This window comes from Limulus polyphemus, unplaced genomic scaffold (genome assembly GCF_000517525.1).
Source record: "Limulus polyphemus unplaced genomic scaffold, Limulus_polyphemus-2.1.2 Scaffold2822, whole genome shotgun sequence".
NCBI lineage: Eukaryota > Metazoa > Arthropoda > Merostomata > Xiphosura > Limulidae > Limulus > Limulus polyphemus.
The window spans coordinates 61484-86160 of NW_013668432.1; the positions used below are offsets into that span (position 1 = coordinate 61484).

General features: G+C 33.1%; 2 protein-coding genes across 2 annotated transcripts in view; both read left to right on the top strand.

The window, feature by feature from the left end:
- Positions 1-6886, top strand: part of LOC106467990 (E3 ubiquitin-protein ligase RNF38-like) — an 18860-nt gene extending 11974 nt beyond the window's left edge. The window contains exons 9-10 of the mRNA XM_013928383.2: positions 127-287; positions 2758-6886. Coding sequence (XP_013783837.1) covers positions 127-287; positions 2758-2823 — 227 coding nt within the window. The 3' untranslated portion in view covers positions 2824-6886. The remainder of the gene's footprint in view (positions 1-126; positions 288-2757) is intronic.
- Positions 6887-15872: 8986 nt separating this feature from the next.
- LOC106467991 (M-phase inducer phosphatase-like) overlaps positions 15873-24677 on the top strand; it is a 31846-nt gene continuing 23041 nt past the window's right edge. The window contains exons 1-3 of the mRNA XM_013928384.2: positions 15873-16036; positions 17063-17148; positions 20551-20599. Coding sequence (XP_013783838.2) covers positions 15912-16036; positions 17063-17148; positions 20551-20599 — 260 coding nt within the window. The 5' untranslated portion in view covers positions 15873-15911. The remainder of the gene's footprint in view (positions 16037-17062; positions 17149-20550; positions 20600-24677) is intronic.

Below are 24677 nucleotides of genomic sequence, written 5' to 3' on the forward strand. Positions count from 1 at the left end.
GATGGCTCCATTTTGTAGGTGCATTGTTAAGCGTCTTGACAGGGTTGTGGTAGTCATTCCGATGTAGGAGGCGTTTGAATACAGTGAATACAGAATATTTACTATGAGTTTTCTTTTCCTTCGCAGAAATAGACCAGCTTCCATCTTACCGTTATAGTTCCAGTTCCCATGAGACCGATCAGACAACATGTGTAGTCTGTATGTGTGATTTTGAACCTCGTCAGCTTATAAGAATCCTACCTTGCAATCATGAATTTCACTCTCGATGTGTTAATAAATGGCTGAAGGTAAGGGATGTTTTTTTTTCTACTAATTCACATAAAATTTTTAATATTGATTATTGCGACATAATAATATTATTTTTAAATATAATTCAAACTGTAACGTAACATTCATGGCTATCATTATCATGAATAAGCTTTTGAGAAAGTTTTCAAGAATGTGTTGTTTAGGACTAACTCTAGAGCTGTGGTTGGAATTCAGTTGTTAGTAATAAACAACAGCCAGTTGTGAAATTAGTAAATGGTTTAAAAAGTTGTCTTTTTATAAATAGTTTAGTGGTTTTACATTAGTAGATGATTGCTTTCTTATCAAGGTATGTGTAAAACTAGAAGCTCAAAAAATACAAGTTTAATCAAGTTTTGAAAATGTATCCTTTTCCATAAAACAAAACTATAATGGAAATTTTACACTCACAAATGCAGTTATGAGCTTATTTGTTTCCCATTGTGTAGATTAGGTTTTTCTAACTTAGTGCTCTTCAAATGAGGATCAGAAATGATTTATCACATTGATGGTCAAGGTATTAGAACTTGAGACAAAGTTGTAACAAATTTTTAATTCTACACTCAGAATAATGAGATTGTTAATGACAAGGTTCTTAAGAAAACATGTTTATTTGAAAATTCTAAAGTAAAATGGATCATACTTACAGTTCAAAAATGCTAGGCCTAAACTTTAACAAGAAACACTCAAGCTTCAAAGAACTTCTAACTCAACAGTTATAATTTTAACATAACTTCAGAACTTCTAATCCAATACTATATAACCTTGGCACAAAGAATTAGGAAGAAGAACAAGAAAGAAAGAAGTAACTTTGAAAAGTAATCACAAAAATCTTGCAAATTGTCTGATTAATTATAATTCGCAACACTTTTGAGTTTCAAGCAATATCAATCTTGAGTTCTCTTTTCTGTAATGATTTTATTTGCTACCAGGTGACAATATTACAATTCAGTTCAATACCTAATGTTCAATGATAAAGAAGGAAAAACCCCAAGAATAAGCAGGAAGAAAATTATAAGATGGTTATATACTACTTTGTTAAGTGTATCTTATGGGATATATAAACAGCATTAAAGTCAGAACGTTTAAACATCCCCTGTTTAAGTAGACTCTGATACATAGGGGGAAACAAATTGAGCAACAAAAGTTAGAATTCGGGAGAATAATAACCCCAAAAGACTTAAATTCTGATCTATCTTCAATAGTTCATTGTGCAAGAAACAAACCATACAATAAGATAGAATAATACTAAAATAATATAGAACCCTTTTACATGAATCTAACTGTTTAACACACTCAGCCAATCTAGTACAGGAGTCGGCAGAACCTGGATACCCTTCTTAAAAGCATTACATAAGTTAGTCATTTCAAGTCCTAATGGGGTGAAGTCCTCAGGCTAGTGAATAGTATGTATTTCTCTATCACACAGACCCAGGATAAATTTCTGGCCGCTACTGCCACAGAAAGAGTGCTTCTTAGACCCTTCTTAAAGACTTCAGTAGATGAGAAACATAGGATAAAACTAGTTGATTTATTGAACTCGGATGAATTATTTAGGATACTAACCATGACAACAATAATTATTTCATATTGTGGAATTAAAAAGCGCCTTCCAAGTTGAAGAGCTTTGTAAATATTACATCATCTGGTCTTCAGTTGCCAATTTTTTGAACTTTATTGCAAGATTTAAAACTATATCAGTTGATCTTCAAAATGGAAGTTTAGGGAACTTATCACAGAAGAATAGGTTTAATATAATGGAACATTTAATATTTTATGGTTCCAATTTTAATAAGTAATTTTCACTGGTCTTGTAACTTGAAATTTTCTATCCATAACTAAAAACAACCGAAATGATTGGCCTCGTCACATACAAAACAATTTTTGTAACTCCTGTCTGTTTGTGAATGTGTACACATAAAATGCAAAGTTTTTGTACAGAAAGTGTTGTTGGACGTTAGTCATTACAAGTGGAAACTGGGAAAGAGATATTTAAGTCCATGAAATTTGCCACAATTGTTGTTTGTTAATACTTTGAGATTAGTTATTGACTATAAGGTATATTCTGATTGTGTAGCTATAATTGCAGATCTCTATCTCAAATACGTTGCAAACAATCTGTAATGATACATAAAAACATGAAATAATTAAGAAGAAATTTTAACCCAGTTTTTCTGAAAAATATTTGAAGTTATTAAATAAGCCGGAATGGACAGCAACTGCCCGTTGTTAAACAACACAAGTGTAGAGATTGACATTTCAAAAGTCTTTTTTTTCCTTCATATCTGAAGATGAAAAATGGAAGACTTGAAACATTGTCCCCCTACAATTGTATTTTTTACAACAAACAGTTGCCGTCCATTCCAGTTTACTAATCATGAATACTCTGCCTAAACAATTTATCAAAAAAATATGTGAAATTGCTTGTTTAAAAAAGAAAGTTAATAATGATATTTTAAATTCTCTTTTCAGACAAATGGAACTTGTCCAATTTGTAGAGGCAATGCTGCAGTTGGTGGACATCAATGTAGCAAATAAACTCGAAGTCTTTGTAATGAGTGTTCACTAACCCCAGTCTTGGTGAACATTAATAACGTGGTTTTATGCTCTATATGTATAAAATTGTTAAGTATTTTTGTTTGCTTGTTTTCAATTTTTATCTTTGCTTGAAAGCAGCTTCACTAGCCTATTAGTCCAAGAAACCGATGATAATTTTTGGAACTGTATAGTTTAATGTTTATAATTGCCAAAATCATGTAAAATAAACAAATCTTTTTTCTTTTCTTTTTTCACAAAAACATTAGATTTTTTAAAAAAATAATACCTACTTCCTGTGAACATAACTTCAAACCGAAATCAACACACTACTATATGTATCTATCTATATATATGTGTGTGTGTGAGTCATTCCATTTTTGTTTTATAGAAATCACCAGCACTTTTGATCTTAGCTAGCCCTAATTTTCACTAATGAAACTTTGTAGATATGAATAATACTCTGAAATAGCCACATGTCATCCAGTGAGTTTATTAGTTTGAAGGATCGTGCTCTGTTTTTAGAGATCATTTTAATTATCACACATTGGCCTAATAAGGCATTCTGTATAATTATAGAACTTAGCATAATGTTCTTTGTTTGCTGTTGAATACTTCAAGTTTGGTTTAAACTACTAAAAGTTAATTATTTTGTGTAAGAATTTCAGTTTTTAAAATTAATATATTCGATTCTTTATCGGCTTTGGCAGTAAGCAGACAAGGATGCTTGTTTGCACAATCATATGTGTATTTTACTTTATTTTGCTAGAAGAAAGTCTTTAGTTAGGCTTAAGAAAAGTTATTATAACATTCTTTCAAGGTAAATTTAGACAGCGAGTTTTCATGGACTTCACCTGCCATTTTATTTTTTTAGAAAAAAGCAGAGGCCCTCTTGTTCTAACATGTTTAAGCCTTTAATATTTTACCTCCAATTTTGTCGCTAATTGGTCCCATTGTTTTGTGTGTAGGATTTCTTAAGCTTATTAATAAATAATTGCTCACCTAATTTTCCTAATTTCTTGCATGTTTGAAAAATGTTATTGATGTGTTGAGTGAACTGACAGGTACGGTTGTAAATAAAGAAAAAAAAACGTTTTCAGTTTATATTGCACTTGCTACAGATGCGTACATCTTAGAAGTACAACAGAAAGTATAATTTCGAACTATCTCAAGTCCTGTTAGCTGTGGGATTTAGGAATTTGAAGTATTCTCCTTATTTGCAGCTTGTATATCCTTTAGTAGGGATAAAAACCCTCTGAAAACTGTCTTTGTAATAAAGAAACTACTTTTGGAATAACTTTTTAAGATCTAATAATCGTAACTACGAGTTAAAAGCTACTGTGGCCAGTCCAAATTCCCATCTCGTAGTCTGGAACAAGTTGAGTATTTTTGTAGTTATTCATCCCTGGTGTTGAAATATGATGGTAAAAGTTCCGTTGCCCACATGTATTTTTATTTCTTGTTGTGGCTCTTTGATTTGTTGTTAATAAATAAAGGAATTTTGTACTATAGATTATGATGCCATCATCCTCAAGATGTGTTTTTTAAAAGAGAGACGGATGAATTTTGATAATGGTAGCCATTTTTCTTTATTTAAATTTGCTTAAGTTTTAATGATATAACTGAAAATATAAGAATATATGAACAGTTCTATTTAGATATCTGTAATCCTTTCTGTGCTAGCTCATTTTCAGTTTTGGGAAAATAAAAAATAACCTCACTCGAAAAACGAATATCTGCTCTGTATCTTGGTGTTGATTATTCCTGATTGTCCTAGTGTGTTGTCATGACAAGAATGGAGTTTGTGGACTATCAGACCTGGCTCGTCAGTTTTGTTAGCGATTGAGAAATGCATAGTAATGTCAAAAAGTGTGATAAAAAAAATTCTGTTGTAAATTATTTTCTACTCTCATTAAATTTATATTGTTTTCATACTTTCAGTTTCAAACTGCTAATAAGTCAAAACATTAAATTCTTTCTGTAATATAAGTAAACTTTGTGTAATTCACATACTTAAGCTAAAAATACCAAAGTTATATTCTTTATAGCAAGAAAGCTAAACTAGGCAATTTAAGCATAATTTCAATGTAATGGGAAAAAAAAACGAAATTTGATGAACAAAACTAACGTGATCCTCTTGTAATTATCTGTCAAGAAGGTTTTCCTCCTGGATAGTCGGGGTAAGAATGGGAGCTCCACGTTTCATCCTACTGTTAGCATCTACTAAGGATGAACTTCTAACTAATTGGTATCACTAAAAAAAGGTTTGTCTGATTCGAGCATCAAGTTTTCCCTTCTCTGTTAATCAACAGAATGTGCTGTAGCAACCAGTAAAATAAATATTTATTTGTATTATGTATCATGCATTATTCCCATCACCAAGTGTACAAAATCCACAATGCAAAGTTGGGGGGGATTCTCTAATATACTTTACAAAAAATGTACAAAATACTAAATTACTGAATTGTGGAAGATCGGAAGAAATAAATAGTGTAAGAAACCAAACCTTTTTAAGCTCTCGTTGTCTTTGGTGCTTGCACTGGAAAGCATCCTGCCGGAAATATTTTCTGAAAAAAATACTTCAAATAACTTTAAAAACTCTGCCTTTTGTCTGTTTTATACCATTTCTTTCACAGCTTTCTTTCTGCTTTTGTGTGTTTTTTCCAACAATAAATCTGCAGATATAAAGACAATTTTTCAGTTTATTGCACTTCATTTTTCGATTTCAACAAAGCTATAGTATTTCATAATGATTTGACAAAATCACATTCTTACGAAGACTGGTGTATCGTTGTGAAAGTACAAAATATTTTTGAGTAGTAATTTTATACAGAATTGATTGTAAAAAAAACCTATTCGGTATATAACTGTTTTGAGTGATTTCCATAAGTTGAAGTGAAGGGTAAATGAATGATAACCTATTTATAACATTCAATGCTTCAAAATAACAAAACCTAGTATCAAAGAAAGGCACTGTTTCTAATGAAAGTAACAAATATGGTAGCCTGTTTCATGAATGAAGTTTCTTTAGAAATGGGCATATTTGATTTAAACGGTAATGCTACAGAATGTCTTGTTTGAATTGTGATGTTGAGGAAAACTGTGTTTATACAAGTGTTTGAGTACATATTTCAAACTGTGCAGTAAATTATACGGAATCTCTTGTACACTGTTTTCCTCATTAAATGCAATAACTTTTTATTTCTATATTAATGTATAATTTGTATCCATAATGTACCTGCTCTTAAATTATTGTATATCTTATATGATGTAGGTGAAGCAAAAGGGGGGCTTATACAAATGTCACAAAAGTTTTTTTTTTTTGTATGATATGAAAGGCATTTTAAGAACAAAAAATTGTTTCATGATTGGTTATTATTTGTTTGGTTTTGCAAAGTTTGGCTTTTGTATATGTGCTTCTTATTAACATAAAATATAATGTGTATGTTCTTAGTTGTTATTATTATAATGATAATATATCTTCAAAACTCCTAGAACTAAGAGATTTATCCTAGAAATGAACTATTATTTTTCTTAGAGTTATAATTTTTTTTATGCAACAAATTAGGCTTCATATTTGTTTTAAATATTCATGGACAAATATGTTTCATTTTTGGTACTGGTTCACACTTTTTGGGGAGTTGTACACTATAATCTTTAACGGAATGCTTTTTTTAGTATTTACTTACTTCTTGTCTTGAGAGAATTTCAGTTTAATCAGGGTATAGGTTCTATGTGATGACAGTTATAAAAAAATGCTGATGTAAATGTTATATGTATGAGGTTTATCAGTTATGTAGTAAAGTAGTTACCATACATTGTACCCAAATAAACTGGCACAAACCTTTTAGAAAAAGCTGTCCAGGTAAAAGAAACATTATTTAGTGGTGAATGACTTTATGCAACTTGTCAAATTTGATTAATCTTTGGAGAAAGCTGTGTATTATTAAACTATATGATTGTCTCTGCAAAACTTTGTGCAAGTGTTTCAATTTTCATTGTTTTTTGTTGTTGTTTTTTTAAGTTAAACAACCAATATTAGAATCAATAAAAATGTTCTTAACTATGTGTTATTATTATTTTTTACTCTGTATTTAAAGAAGTCCGACAGGCTTAGCAGATTTTTTTATTTTCACCCAAGAGCATCCTTTAATATATAAATCCCCGTTGTTGTTTTTTTAATACAATTTTATTTTTGTAAGTAGACGATTTCAGTTGCATGTACTCCTATTTTTTTTATTCTTGTTTTACAAATCTGTAAACATGTTTGTTGTCGATCAAAAGTACAAAACGTTATAAGAGTGACGGTCAAATTGCAATATTTGGTCTGACAAGCGTTTATGGTGTTCACTAGTTTTTCTCTTGTCTATCACTTCAAAATTAGAAACTGCCCTCGAATAGCTTTGCGAGAAATTCAAGAACAACAAAAAAATAATTAATTTAACAGGTCTTTTGTAATTTAAAATTGATCCAATACAGCTTTATTTCTTGTATATTTCAATAAATATTGAAACGTTTGCAATTAATCTCAAAACATTCGCTTCTATAGCTTTAAAAATTACTACTTTGTTTTTCAAGAAAGCATGATGAGCAGTAATTAATTTATGACCAACCAATATTAGAATCAATAAAAATGTTCTTAACTATGTGTTATTATTATTTTTTACTCTGTATTTAAAGAAGTCCGACAGGCTTAGCAGATTTTTTTATTTTCACCCAAGATCATCCTTTAATATATAAATCCCCGTTGTTGTTTTTTTAATACTATTTTATTTTTGTAAGTAGACGATTTCAGTTGCATGTACTCCTATTATGACTTGTTTTTTTTTTATTCTTGTTTTACAAATCTGTAAACATGTTTGTTGTCGATCAAAAGTACAAAACGAGAACAGCACGTGCGAGTTGTTTCAAATGGTCGATATGCTGTTAGACAGATAGTTCATATAATAGTTACAAAGCATCTTTATCATAATCTTGTGATTGGTGTAAAACTTAAAATATGTTTCACTGTTGTATGCCATGAGTGTGTACTGGTGAGGAAGGTACTACTGGGTGTGTACACGTGTGTTGGGAAGTCTACTGCTGACTGGCTATGGTTGTATACACGTGTGTTGGGAAAGTCTACTGCTGACTGACTATGGTTGCATATAACGTGTGTTGAGAAGTCTGCTACTGGTTGACTATGGTTGTATATAACGTGTGTTGAGAAGTCTGCTACTGGTTGACTATGGTTGTATATAACGTGTGTTGGGAAGTTTGCTACTGGTTGACTATGGTTGTATATAACGTGTGTTGGGAAGTCTACTACTGGTTGTATACAAATATGTTTGGACATCTCTACTACTACTAGTAGTTGATTGTGTGGTTGTATAAATGTGTGTTTGGAAGTGTGTACCCAACAATATGAAAGCAATAATGAGAATACTATACATGTCAGTGTGTAGGATTTTTCCATCATCAATAAACCCTGCCCAAAACAGATACTACTTCAGTAGCTTCATTTAGGGGTAAGCTTGGCATACAGATGGAATATAACAGAATGTATATTGAACACCCGTGAGGTGCTTGTCAAACTCGGTCCAAACTTTCCTGAATAAAACTTTTGATTCGTAATGAATCGGGTAAAATTTTGTTCCGCTGGAACAAGAATATTTAAAGATATAATCTTATTCAATTAATGGTTTCCTTTAGAATCATCCAGAAAATGTAGCTTTTGGGCATAACTTCTAACAAACACCCAGAGAAACATTGCAACTAGTGATAATTTATTTACTCGAAATTAAAAAAAATATATATACTTATTTTAAATGTATGTTGTTATGCATTTTTTTTAATGCTTGCTTCTTCTTTGACTTGAGACATCCATAGTCATTTTGAAGTTTTCGTGAATTAGTTTTACATATGTATTTGCTCTTTTATTCCTGAACATTTTATTTAATTTATCTTGAAACTAACATGATCCAAGTTATATCTACTGAATTCAATTTATGTAGAATTTAAACAGCGATTAGAAAAACTGGGAAGAAAGTAACGATATCCCTTTCTTCACAGGCACGATGGTAAGTTTGAGGGCTTATAGCACTAAAATTCTAGGTTTTATCTCAGCAGTAGGCACAGTATATATAGCCCATTGTATTGTCGCTGGACTACAAGAAATCGAACATGCCCTTTCAGCCGTGGGGGAGTTATAATATGACGGTCAATCCCACTACTCGTTGGTAAAAAAGTAGCCCAAGAGTTGGTGGTGGGTGGTTTTAACCAGCTTCCTTTCCTTCAGCCTTATCACTGTAGATAGCCCTGGTGTAGCTTTGCACGTATTTCAAAACAAACTGTAAAAAAACAAGCACGAAATGCAAATTAGTATTTTACATGAAATTATAATAATTGGACTGTTAATATCGAAAAAACTAATATGTGACTGACCAATTATGTTCTAAAATGTCAATAGTGAACTCTGACGTTGATTACGCCAAGATGTTTGTTTTCTTGCGTGTACCGAAGCAACGCAGGAAAGTATATTGTACAGGCGCTTTCCGAGTAAATCATAATTTCAAAAAAGAAACACTTTTGAATGCAAAGAAAGTTTATTTCACTAATGAAAAATTATCATTAATATGGTTTAAATTTTTATATACAGTTTAATAGACAGAGAAAAAATTTTGATGTGTAAATTTTTGTTTTTATGATTTACTCTGAAGAGGGCGGTAGCGTAAGTAATTAGTATTTGGCGGTGACGCTTACTTCAAACTAAATTTACTATACAATATTTGTTTGTATAAAATTCAGTTATTAGCCGCGGCTCACAGAACGGCTTCGAGTTCTTGAGTTTTTTAAAGACCAATATATATCTCAGTCATCTCTTGGCCGATTTGAGATCTAATTACAGTTTGGAACTCGGGATATCAAACCCTTTCGATTGACATGTTTAACCACGCCCCAGCTCTCGTAGATTAATTAACTCTAATCCTACCTAAAATAATTTAAAGAGCCGCGGCTATTGAGGATTCCCTCTTGTGTTAAGTAATATATTTAGATAGGAGATTACCGGTAACAATATATATACCGTGGGTTTTGGATGGTATGAAAATTATTTCCATTGGCTTGATATTGTTAGAAATACCTTTTTTTTTTCTTTTTTTTTTGCACACAATTTTTTTTTCATGTCGTATATATAATAGTAGGAAAACAAGATTCTCGGTAAAATATTCTTTTAAACAAAGGCTTAAGAAAGGAAGCAATTTATATTTTTTGAGTACACAATGGTGACTTACCAATCCTCTCGTATAACTCCCAGGGGTCCGGCCATAAGGACACGTTCCAGGTTTGGTGATAATCGATGCATGGTTCGTCTCCCATTATTACAAAAAAAAATCTCTCTCCGAACTTTGAGGCTGTGCGTGCGTTATAAGAGTGACGGTCAAATTGCAATATTTGGTCTGACAAGAGTTTATGGTGTTCACTAGCTTTTCTCTTGTCTATCACTTCAAAATTAGAAACTGCCCTCGAATAGCTTTGCGAGAAATTCAAGAACAACAAAAAAATAATTAATTTAACAGGTCTTTTGTAATTTAAAATTGATCCAGTACAGCTTTATTTCTTGTATATTTCAATAAATATTGAAACGTTTGCAATTAATCTCAAAACATTCGCTTCTATAGCTTTAAAAATTACTAATTTGTTTTTCAAGAAAGCATGATGAGCAGTAATTAATTTATGACTGTTCTTTCTAAAAATATTTAAAACCAAGTAATAAAAAAATCACAGCTCCTTAGCGATACTTTTCGCTGGTTTATTTAAATCAAATGTTTTCACACGCACACTTAAAATATTTGTCTCTTGTCTTTCGTATAGGATTTCTGCTGTTTTTAATTTCTGGCCTCTCTGGTTAATGTCGAAGAATACTCAAATAGTTTTGTGTTTTATGCAACACAGATCAGTGAAACGTGTAATATTTTTATTCTGAGTGCAAAGCTGCACAATGGGGTATCTGTACTATGACCCCATGGTGATTGAGCCTTGAAATTTAGCGTTATGGGGTTACTGCTTAGTCACCAGGAGACTAAGAGTACGTGTCAGAATAACGAGTGATTGACATAGTTCGTATTCTAGTGACTAATCCATCAACAGTTCATACAGATCACGTGCCCACAATGATGTTTTATGTGTTGCAATTCTTCCTGTGAGTTCTAGACATCTGTGAAAATTGAGATCGTAGATGATTTACATAAAGGTTTGAAGTAAACATAAAACACTAAAATCTCAGGTGATTCGTGAGAAACTATTCATATAGTACAAAATCTGTAAAACATTAGAACAAAAATATAGAAAAAGTATAAAAAGAGACACATATTATTGAAATAATAAGAAGCAAACGCTATTAATAAATATTATTTTAGCCACTCCGGGTCAACAAAGCAACCATCACGTAGGCGAGTAAACTTCTTGAATAAGGCTTAACTTCAACTTTGTTTAATTCCTTCCAAGAGGGAGATTTCCTTAGGTTGAATCGAATAGCAGCTAAAATTCACTGGCCCAGCAAAATTTTTTGAGCTGTGAGCTATTTATTAACGCAATTTATACATAATTATTAAGATTGCATAAAGGAAATTGAAGATAGTTTTTGATTACTTAATTGGCAGCTGTATCTAAATATCTAACGGCTATTTTGTTATGTTCTAATGACAATGTTTTTTTTTTCTAGCTCTAACAACAAAAAGCTTATAACGCTTCGATGACTAATAATATGCAGTTATAATTCTAGTATTGAAGTGTATCTCGAATGGCGCACCAAGGTTCAGATCAATGAAATTCTTCTTGATTGTCATTAACAGTTTTCTGTCGAAATCATCTAATGATACTATAACAAAAATTATTAATTTGTACTGATGATAAATTTACGTACTCCGAAAATTAATTCGAATTAAACGTACAAGGTAAATGTGCTATAACTTCAAGTGCCTTTTTTTTTATTACTAACCTTTCGTATAAATTGTTGAAATGCATCATTTTACAATACCCACACTAGTTCTGCTTTATCTGGTATTTAATTTTGATTTGTGTAACACCAGGCTTATATCTATATTTTTCTATAAAATAGTTGTAATAAGAAAAAATTAGATCAACATTACACCATAAACTGTTTGGTTTTGAATTTCGTGCAAAGCTGCACGAGGGCTATATGCTCTAGCCACCCCTAACATAGGAGTGAAAGACTAGAGGGGAGGCAGCTAGTCATCACCACTAACTCTTTTACCAACAAATAGTGGGATTGACCGACACATTGTAACGCCCCCACGGCTGAAAGGATGAGCATGTTTGGTGGGAAGGGGATTCGAACCCGCAGATTGCGAATCGAGCTCCCCCCAATCACCACTATAAGCGAAAAAAGCTAATGTTTATACCATCAGTATATTATAAGCAAACCACTTTAACTAAACTAAAACACCGATTGTAGCTTTAAAACTATAAAGAAAAACTAAAGTAACAAATATCCACTTGTAAAGTTTTTTGTTATCTGTAAAACATGAAACAAAACAGTGACGCACCAATTCGGAGAGGCGTGAAAATAATTTATAATAATTACCCGAAAAAAGATCAACTGTCATGCGCATAACGTATTTTTTCTGATCATTTTCATCACTGACAAGTGAAAGGTAAAGTGCATCTATCTTTAACTCTTGAACTAATTTGTACAGAATTCTACGCAAAGTGAAATGACAGTTTGGATTCTAGAGCACATGATAATATGATATCAATGAACAAACTGAATAGATAAAATAAATAAAAATATATTAGTTTAATTAATTCCTTTTGCTGAAACTGTATTAATAATATACCCCTTTTAATCTAAATAGTTTTAAAATATCATCTTAATTATTTTTAAAGTAATTAATTACTTTTCACAACAAAAAACATTAATATTAAAAAATATTGCTACATAAGATAAATTTATAAAGTTGATGAGAATTAGTAGTAAAAGGATTTTATTTCTTAAATATTACACTAGAAATCTTAAAACATAGCAACGCCTAACATAAAAAATAATAACAAACAAACATACAAAAACATACCGACTGCATCTGAAACTTACTACATTATTGAAAGTTGCAAAAATGAATGAAAACCGAATTTTCAAGTAATACCATTTCCTATCAACCCAGTTAAGGAAGACGATAAGTTTGATGGAATAAAAACTAAATATTATGATGAAGAATTTGAGAAAATATTAAAGCTTTATTTCATTATAATATCATGTTTTATCAAAACATTTCTCACCTACTGAAAGTGCCCTTCAGTCGCACAGCAGTATCTCTGCGGACTTACAACGCTAGAATCCGGGTTTCGATACTCGTGGTGGGCAGAGCACAAATAGTCCATTGTGTAGCTTTGTGCTTAATTAAAAAAAACAAAAAAAAAGAACAAAACAAAACTTATTGAAAGTAGTTGTATGTGAGGAAAGTTAGTGAGCTTACCCCTGCTTAAGACGGGATATTACAATACTATAATGCTGTTCTATACTATTTTGACGGCCCCTAATTCATTAGCGTTCACAGTCACTTTATATTTATATATTTTTTCGTTTCAGAGCAGATTCTTGTTTTATCACTTTTCCTAAAACCACAAATTTATCTTTTATCATTTTTTCTAAAACCTTATAATTTGTAATCAAATTATGAAATGTATAACCGTTTAAATAATTCTTTTAAAACACTTTATAAATTGCTTCTATTCTAAAAGAAACTTCAGGTTTTTTGCAATATCCTGATTTTTTATTATGAATTCTATTAGAAGTGTTGTATTTCTTATGGCTTACCGCTTATCTCCAAATTCTATGCACTTCCATCAATTTGAAAGTTTTTGATGTATTGTGTAGAGCGCCATCTGTCCATATTATTATTTTTGTAATTTAAACTTAATTAAAACTTATAAAATAGTACTGGAATATATACATTTTGAAGTCTTAAATTCGACAAATCTAGAAAAAAAGGCTATTATTCTTTACTTTTTGAAACATAGGAGACAATTAATTAAATACGATGTACGTATTTATTGGTGTCCATGACGTTGCTTAGAGGCGGTCTTTTTCAAATCACGTCTTGATCCGCGCGTCTGCTGTTGTTGGTTGTATGGTGTTGTAGAGGTAAGACTTGGGTACGGGTTCTACGAAGCAGGAAAGAGGTGAGAGACTTAGCCTAATGTTGGATAGAAATTATTATTAGAAACCCGTACATAACTTTGTGCAAATATATGAATTTTGTGAAATTAATGTAGAGTATAAATCTCCATAGATACAGTAAATGTATGTTTTGTAGTTGTAATATGTACCAAAGATCTTGATGTTGATGTGGCGGGTTAACAAAAATTGGTGCCTGGTTTGGTTAAACAATACTCGGTAGACTAGCCTACTATTACTAAGTTTGCATAGATTTGTTGTTAGGCGGGTGTTCCTATATTTAGCGTAAGCTTCAGCAGCTTGGGTTTGTATTAAGTTGAGCTAAGCCTTGTATTATAATTTACAGCAGTGAAATTAAGCTGGCGGTAATAATGTAAAGAGTGTATACGCATATATTTATTAAAACCTTAAGGCCAAAAGTTTTGGTCAGTGGTAATTTTGAGATAAAACGTGAATACATTAATGTAAAAATTAAACTTGAATGTCGGTTGAAAGTGCAGAAAGTTCGTAAAGCTTTAAAATCAATTTACATTATGTAGTTAGGAAACTTAGCCTCTTTAATTTACATAAGCTAAAGACAGCATATTTTTTATCACAAAAGCAGGTGAATTTCTTTTTGCTTTATAGGCTAAATATTTGTTAAATGAACTACTCACTTGAAATGCAACTTTTTTGAATGGGACTGGGAGTTAAGTTTTAAGTATCAGGTTTTGAACACCTCATTCAAGAATAGCATATAAATAATTATCAGTAACATTAAACTGTTTCTACTTTTGAGAGAGAAATTTAGTTTTATTACTTTATTCTAACTTTGCAAGATCAGAACAACTTTGATTTTTAAAACAGTTTTAATGATATCTGGATCTGTACTCCACTCTTATTTCTCAGGATTTTTGAAATATCTATGGCAAGAAGAAGAAAAAAACGTTTGTGTGATTTTTAGCTATTAACATTAAAATTGTCTCATAAAATGTAAAATGAATTGGCTTAGCCAATTTTGAGGCTTAGCACCTGGATTTATTAGTGCAAACTGACTCATTAATGGTTCAATACACAAGTAATTTTTGATCAGTTAACTGATAGCTAGTTAGAAAGATTTATTGGTTGTTATATATAATAGTTACAGTTTATTAATATCTCAAACATATTTTGTCATTTCTTTCATAATTTTTAAATCATGAATTTTAGCTGAGTATTCATGAGTTTATGAAATGAACTCAATCAAATATCATCTGGTGATTAAAAGCAAAATTAAGAAAAGATATATTGGGTAATGAAAATAATAATAATACTTATTACACCAAAATTTATATTGTGAATTTAATAAGTTGCATATTTATTTTTTCTGGATTTATGTGTGTTCCTGCTACATGCATCTCCTAATGATAGAGAATTGATACCTTTGTCAGCAAAACCATTTTAGTAATAAATAAAGTAATTGTGAAATGTACATATTTTTTGTTTTTGTTTTCCTCTATTCTGTAAAGGCTTATGGAATTTGTTTCCATACAGTTTTTACTGAACCTGTTTTTGTGCATAGTTTCAATGATATCCTAAACATTACAAGAACTGTAATTTGTACATAAACTATATCAATTTTTTGAATGATGTTGAGAAGAATTTTACTGTTAAGTTTCAGTGATATTTCTAGGGTATAATCCATATTCTTAAAAAATAGTTCCATATTTATATATTTAGAACATGACCAAATAAACAATATATATATATTTCTTTTTTTATAGGTGCTGATACCAAAGCATTTAAATTCCAAATAGAACAAAAAAAATAGCTAGTTGGAGAACTTTAACAGAGGGGGAAAAAAAATCAAAAGCTTAAGTTATTTATTTATGCAGTTGAAAGTTTGGGTATTGTATGACTCTTTCTATAGCTGTTTGAGATAACTTTTCAGTTGAATACAATGTCACATCAAGAAAAGGGAAAGTTGTCTCTACGGCTCTGTCAGTCGCTAGCCTTCAGTTCTACCTCTGTAATGTCCCCCGTTACTGACTTGGCTGTCAACTTAGGCGAACTTTCAACAAACAGGTAACGAGGACTTTGATTCTGAGAATTTGGTAACTGTACATTTAGTTTAGATAAACCAAAGTTTTTATTATTATAATGAAAATATTTTGAGTTAAATTGTCATAAATTATTTATCCACTTCTGTCATTCGAAGCATGTTTTTTTATTATAGGTGTAGGCCTACTTCTCCAAATCTTTATTATAATGTAACGAGCAAATAAAACTAAATGAAAGTTCACTTCTTTAAAAATTGCTGTTTGAGTTCTTATTAATGTTTTATCCAGAACATTTCATTGAGAATATTAGATTAAGAACACCAAAATCATGTAAAATTTGTAAGTGTTAAAAATAAAAATGGGATAAAATAAATCAATTCTCTAAGTTATAAAACATCAAGTCTTTGTTGTATGGTAGATTTATTAATATCCACTTCTGCACCTCAGGATTTAAACCTAAGACCTGCCACTTTCCAGGCAAGTGTTGTACAAACTGAGCTAAAGGATTAATGCTTTAGTATTTATTAGTGAAACAACTCTTTACCAATTCAAACTACTACAGTGAATACGAGGCAGAAGAGTTTTTAAGGTGGTATTTAATAAGATTAATAAAAAGTTTTCACATTTTTTCTTTTGTTTAAATATTTTCAGCATGCAATCTCTTGTTTTTGAACTTTTGATGAAGGTGGGAAACCTAAATCAAAAGCTCAGGAACATGAACACTTAATATTGTATTCGTGGGCATATAGCCACTACTCGAATTTTCCAGGTCATCAAACTTTTAACCTTTGACAGGCTTACGAATTAAAGATACTTGTGAAACTTATGAAAGATACATTAACTTTAACTTACTGGTGTTCATTATATTCACGGTGCATTGTTTATTTGCCTAATTATTTTTATTTCTGCTTGGGTAAAAATAGCTTACATTTTTCTGTTAAGTGCAAGTTTAAAACTGCTGTTAAACAATCCAAATAAGTTTGGAATAAAGGTGAAGTTGAAAAATGTTGACAGAAGTTTGAGAGGGGGGATTTTTTCCTACTACTTTCAGTGGTGCTTCCACCCCAAAAAGACGATTAGATGAAATTGGGGACACACCAGACAGAGTAATTTTAGGATCATTTTTGACTAAATCAGGTGAGGATGATGTATGTGTTATTTATTATAGTGTAAACAAGTACTATAGGTATAAATTTAATTTTTATTTCAACCTTAATTATTGAGTAACATTTCTGTAAATTTAATTTTTCAGACATTTTTTTTTATTATATAACTTTATTAATGTTACGTTTTCAAATATTTATACATACTTACAATGGGTAATAACAATGCTTTATAAACAATATATACCTTGAATGTTTTTTTTTTATATATATACACATACATATTCCTTTTAGTTAGTTCCTGTATAATCTTGTTTATACATATTATGCATTGTGAAGTCAGTCAAACTGGTTATTATGGTAATGCTTTATTAAAGGTTTTGTTTTCAAATGTAAACTCTTAAAAGCTTTTGTTGTGTGTTCATCAGGTGTATAACTGTAATCAGCACGTTGAATATGACAAGCCTTATACGAGTGAAAAATAATATAGTGTGTCATTCCTTTAAATACCAATAGAGTTTGATAATAGAGCGAAATAGTTGACTTTGTTGGTCAACTCGAAACTGTACAATGATCCTCGACTTTTGTGCTGTTCAAGGTTACAAAACGTGAATGTTTTTGGGACTTTCGACTACGTTTTGACCGTATCTCTAGTAAGAATGAAGAAAACGTGTGTATATAATGCTGACATATTCATATGGCAACCAGAGCACTATCCAATGAGAGGGTGGGAAACGTTTGCTGGAATGTTCTTTGTGTGTGTGTTCAAAACCTGATGACCTTGGTGGGGGCATCGTCAGTTTCTCTTCGAATCATTGACCCCCAAACGTGATCTTTCCCAGAGCACCTCTGGTGTGCCACAAGTGCATCAATTTTACAGACCCAGGAGAATGAAGTGGCTCGGAAACAGGAAACACTGGAGGGGCATTTCATTCATTAAACAACGCTGCTTCTTTTAATAAGACGTATAAAAACAGTTACACACACACACACACACACACACACACACACACACATTGTAAACAAACAAAACTGTTGTTGTTGTCATAGGACGTCCAATTTTGAGACAAAAAAGGTCATTACTTTATTCACGAAGTAATAGTATTTTGGGCAACATATGGAAATCACAAGAAACCAAAAGATTTGAATATTGTTTTAAAATGAATTTGTATAATCTCGTTAGAAAATTTCTCGCGAGCAAATAATGGAGACGAGTGGCGCGCGCGGGTAGCGTGCCGCGTGTTCAATAGCCAGCTTCACTTGTTCAAATCTCCCGCTTTTCACGCCCTAACCGTCACGTCCTTAGCTAGCCACCTGTCCCTTCAACAATGTGCTTGCTGTTTTTTTTTTACCTTATGAAGTATCGTGCTGTACTAAGATCCAATTCTGGGAAGGAAGGCATAGATTTTGTGCTTACTGAAGCCGATCGAGCTGTACAGCTCTGTTTTAGGCCCCCTAATCTTCTTTTTCCTGTTAAATGCTAACAGACCATCGCGGGGTTTTACCTTACAAACTTCACGTGCTTTTTACGTCACCTACAATTTCCATGCCGTACATTGGCAGTGACCCCTTTTATCTAAAAAAAAAATAATAATTTGTAAGAAAAGTATAACTAACAGACTGAAAGTGTAAAAGTGAATCTAAATCCAAAACTCCAACTATGCTTATGTTCATTAATGCTGGCTGTTAATGACTAGGTACTAGAAAGTCTTTCCTTGAAAATGCATGCTAAGGTCAGAGGTTGCCACTGTATTTTAAACCTGAAACAAGTTATCACATAATCTATATTCAGTTCTGTATATATATAAATAAAGATGTGTGTGTGTGTTGGTTGAGTGAAAAACAGGAAGTAACATCTACGTTCTGTGTCCGTTGTCACTGTATTAAACATCTCTGAAGCCTCGGTTTCCTAAGGAAGATATAAATATAACTTTCACAAACCTTCGGAGAACACCAATAGTTGATACCAAAATAAAACTGTAGAATATTAATGACTTTCTAATTGTATGAAAAACACTATTTGATGTTGAATGCTATTCCCCTTTTTAGCAATATGAGGAAAAGGAGGGTGTATTGGGTGATGTTGTTTTTTTTTTTTCTTTGGTTTTCTTATATGTATATTATCAAAGTTTTCTGTGGTGTGATTTCATTTCTGCACAGTGACCACAATTTGAACGTAAAACATTGGTAATTATACTGTATGTGTAAAGTAGTTGTTCGAACACTGGAAGATCGTTACGTACTGTTTATGGAGGCCATCCGTATTTATCTTAACCTCATGCAACTAAATCTTGGCTCATTTTGATATTTTCTTAATCACCCCCCGTCTGTCTGTTTGGGGTAACAAGTTCTAAAAACATGGCTGAACCAATTGCGATGAAATTTGCTAGAGGAACACGGGTGGATCCTAAAATGTCGAATATAAGTGGATAAACAATCGGCAGCCATTTTTGTTTCACCATGAACAACCGATTGATAAGTTATTTTAGTTGAACTTTAGGCACCTTCGAAATATTGGTTTTGGGAATCTTAATGTACTGCAGCTGCGTAGCACGCGAACCTTTGCATCAGACGAACAGTTCGTGTTCTACGACTCAAAACCGTTGAAGCGGGAGGCCCACGCCCCCATTTATGACATTACCTTTATAAGCTTGGAATTTCAGAGTTTCTTGTTAGTTATAATGTCATGTAAGGGTATTTAATGGCCACATCTTTGGTGATAAACAAAATGCACTTCCGTTCTGTTTAAAGAGTAAATGAAACCGAAATGCTGTGTTGTAGTCTACAGTGCATAATTCTTCTCGTGATTCATGGCATACGCACGTTTTACTGATGTCACGACGGTACAAATTGCAATGTTAAGCATCCCTTATGTGACGTCGTTTTAGTGTCTTCTGACAGACAACACACTTTTGTATGGTGCTGCGAGTGGTTAAAACAGATAACCCTTCCAGGCGACTTTTGACCCCCTTTCGAGGAAATTACCTCCGACACTGCTAGATACTCGCCCTCTCTTATCCCCCGTACAATTAATCGAAAGCTTAGTTTCGTGCTTGATAATGGATAATATCTCACATAGAAAGTGATTCATCACGTACATTTGTTACGATTTTAAAACATTTAGAAATAATTATATTTGTAACCTTGTTTGAGAAAGGTGCACCTGTGAACAAAGAAAAAGGAAATAATAATAAAAAAAAAACTTTGCACCAAGCGAACCGAAACTTATTTTGTAGCTTCCTGTTGATCGTTTCGACCGAAGAAACGTGAATCTTTTTTAACTTCCTGCCTTTGTAAAAGGAGAACTACAGAAACGAATTATCTAGAACAAACTCTTCTGGCACTCTGCCAAGTTCGGTCAGAACTTAGCAGAAGAGGTCAGAGGATTACGAAGTTACTTCTGACAAGTAACAAATTTTACATTTTATATTTCTAGCTTTTGTCGACTCGCCAACGCCAGTAGATTCGCCGATGCTACAAGAAAGGTAAGATTAAGTCTTGCAATGTTATTCTTGTAAAGGTATACTCCATTGTTACAGAATTGAGAAAAACGAAGATGGGTATTCATAATTCACCAATTCTTATTTTTAATCTGTAGTTCAATGTTTATTTAGTTTCTTAAACACCAAACTTCTTTTACTTAAACCCAGAAAATGTGTTATGTATATTTCAAAGATAAACATCGAAGATAAACGCACACAAACTTGTGTGTGTGTGTTTTAATTTGAGATAGTTCACGTTTTGTTTTGGGATATTTTTGGCAAGAACGTTTAAAATATCTTTGAAACAAACGGATGTTTATCTATAGATGTACCAATTCATATGATGACAGGTTTTTTTTTTTAACGACCATCAGGATATATTATGTACGTTGGGTGATAATACATGTTAAGGTGTCGTGCTTGGTGGTAATAAGAACTGCTGTTTGATGTTGGACTATACTAAATATTCCTGTTGATTCTTATCATGCTGGTTACTGGTTGTCTATATATATATAATTCTCGTGATTCGTGTCATACGCACGTTTTACTGACATCGTGACAGTACAAATTGCAAGTTCCCCGCTGGGACAGCAGTAAGTCTACGGATTTAGAACACTAAGCTCTGGGGTTCCATTTCCTTCGGGGGACACAGCAGATAGTCCAATGTGGCCTTGTTCTAAGAAAAACACACATTGCAACTTCAAACATCCTTTATGTGACGTCATTTCAGTGTCGACTGACTGACAGACAGACAAATGCTCGAACAAATGAAGTTTATTCGTTCACAATTAATTTATTGTGGTGGTTCAAAATACTTTTTAATGCTTATCGTTGTGACAAAAGGACGAATTGAATTTCTGTTTGTAACTTTGATGCTGAGGGATGTTTAAGTTACGCCAGTTAACAATGTGAATCTAACGTAGATGTGTTTATTGTCCATCTGATAATAAACCCGTGTCCTTGCTGCTGTGTGGAAGTGGTCACTGTTGGTCAGGTGAGGACAGTGTTGGTGGGAGAAGAGGGACTCCCAAGTAGCGACCGAAGGACATTCGACAAAGTACGACATTTACTTGTACATTTCGTCAAAATCATATTGTTTAAGTGTTCTTAGATCTTGCACAGTCACGTGACACGTCATTTCTAAGATAATGCGATTGACTTGTTGGACATGGATAGAATATGAATAAAACACCCCCTTGCTGGAAAAAATCCAATATGACCTCTAGATCAGCACGTTAGTACTGTACAGTTGACCTTGTGAATAGATTAAATCACGTCTTGTTTGACCACTAATTTCTACATTTAAGTTCTTATAAGATCTCTCTGTGTAATACTGCAATGTTTGAATATATAATCACATTTCCAATGTTTTACCAGTTAACTTCTGTCTTCGTTCTAGGAATGCGTTTCATTACGTCGGGGTAACACCCGTTTAGTGCTAGGACCGAAATACGCCGATAGTTATATAAACTAGTCAATGTGCTTTTCTTTTTTTTAGTGGAGACAATAGTGTGCGTGCTAGCTAGCCCTTAATTTTATTTTAACGACTTTCGCCCATTTCTTTCCAAGTGGTAAGTCTCGGGGCTTATAACGCTAAAAGTCGGATTTCGATACCCCCGGGTGATCAGAGCAAAGCCTATTGTGTAACTTTCTGCTTAAACAAACAAACAAAAAAAAACATTCCGTATCAAAGGAAAGACACGTTTGTGTACGAATGCATTATTTCTGCTTATATCCTAACGCGTGTAATAAATAAATTAAGTGTTTTCTGATATTTAATCGTAGTACTGATCATATTTTCTCTTTACGTTGTTTGCGTGGCTCGCATGTAATTAGGGGCCCAGTAACTAACAAAATCATAGCCCCCCCCCAAAAAAAATCTGAGTCAATAAAGAACCTCATCGATACAAATAAAGGTGGGGTTTAAAGACTACTCAGTTTGTCAATATTTTAACTAGTGTTGATGAAGATATGCCCCCTATGGACATGTTAGTACCTTCAGATAACGAAGACAATAAAAATAATCGTTATTCATTAGGAAAAATAAAACGATTGATAAAACACAACCGGTCGTCGTTATATTTGAATGATTTCATATATCAAAGTTACATCGCAGTCTCGGTCTTCACGAACAAAACATTTTATACAGAAGAACAGGATTGTTTAAGAGCCGACTTGAAAGTCGTTCTATTACGTGTGAGGTGAGAATGGTTGAAATAACACCAGGCGTAAATAGTATCTCACATTAACTACCCGTCAGTCGGTCGGGTGCGGGCTTGGTGAAAATTGTTGTATGTGGTAAAGCAGAACGACGCCATTTTTTATCACGCAAGATGTCAGTTTGTATGTGTGTGTGTGTTAGCATCGATCAGCCATAGATGGTTGTCTCGATTAACGTAATATTTTTGTATGGTAACTGGAAACTGTCCGATTGTATACATGGGTTTATTTTCTTTTGGGATCTTTGCCCGAGAAGGGGGGGGGGGTTAAAAAAGCCCTTGAGATAGGGCACATTTCCACTTCTTTTTTATATACTTTTGTCTCTGGATTTAAAGACACGAGTTAAAGTTAAGAATCAATTACTACTTCCCACAAAGTAGTAATCACGTCATTACATTTCATGCTAACCAAACGGCGTTTTTTTTCCACTAATTACAAATGAGTTGATTACGAAGATGTGACTTGAGTGAGGTCCTAATCCCCTTCTTCCTCCCCCTTTCACCTGAGATCGTTGTTTCGAAAAGTGGGCCCAACAGTAAGAGTCAGGGTGATAACACGCCTACTTTTCTCTGTCTCCAAGCAGTAGTCGTGGCCTGGTGGTTAGGGGGGTGCTTGACTCGCAATCTGAGGGTCGCGGGTTCGAATCCCCGACCCACCAAACATGTTCGCCCTTTCAGCTATGGGAGCGTTATAATGTGACGGTCAATCCCACTATTCGTTGGTAAAAGAGTAGCCCAAGAGTTGGCGGTGGGTGGGGATGACTAGCTTCCTTCTCTCTAGTCTTTCATTGCTAAATTAGGGACGGCTAGCGCAGACAGTCTTTGTGTAACCTTGCACGAAATTCCAACCTTCCCCCCAAAAAAACAAGTGGCAGTCAAATCGTACTATTCGAAGTAGCCCAAGAGTTGGTGGGTAATGATGTCTAGCTGTCTTCCCTGTAGTTTTTCACTCCTAAATTAGGGACGGCTAGCGCAGATAGCCCTCGTGTAGCTTTTACGCGAAATTCAACACAAACCAATCGAGCAGTAGTACTTTCGACGTTTGATCCCCGAAACACACAGCTTACGAAAGAGTTTTGACTTTCGAGTTGCATATACACGTTTCATCATTACAGCTGAAGACCACATATGGCCAAATACACAGGTAACACTAGCAGTAGGTAGAGGAATTCAGTATTAACGATTTTTTTAAGCATTTCACATATGCTTTTAGGAAATTACTGAGATAAGAATCACGTTAGGTGATAAAAAATATCGGTAAATTGAACGGGGGTGGATCTAAAATCCAGAGCGTTAACTTTGGGAGGGTAAATCTAAAATTGAGTTGTTTTACGGTATTAACTTGGGGGGAGCGTCACTTCAAACACCCTCCACCCCCGTCTGCTAGCACCAGTCGTGGGACAGTTTTTACAATGGAAATCTTTCTTTTTAAGCAAACTAAAACTTTGATCTTTAAGCCCCACGGGAGCGGGACCATCTTCAGTCATCATATGGATAACCTCAACTCCCGTGGCCATTTTAAATTTGTTTGAAAGAAACTTTTCCACTGTTAATCTGTAAACCATATTAAATTACAGGTGAATAAGTTTTCTGTAATATATATGATTAAATGTAAATTCGTAAGAGGGAGATAAAAATCGCAGCTACGATGCAAACATCCCCCCCCCCCCCCGGCGGGGTAACATATCTTAAGGTGGGTTCAAGTAATTTGCCCTAGTTTTTAGTGGTGCTGGCCAGTATCTCTAAAAACCAGGGCACATAACGTGATGACCCACCTTAAGATCTGTTACCCCCCCGGGGGGTGTTGGATGTTTTGTATCGTAGCTGCGACCCCCCCCCCCCCCCCTCTCTCATGAGTTTAC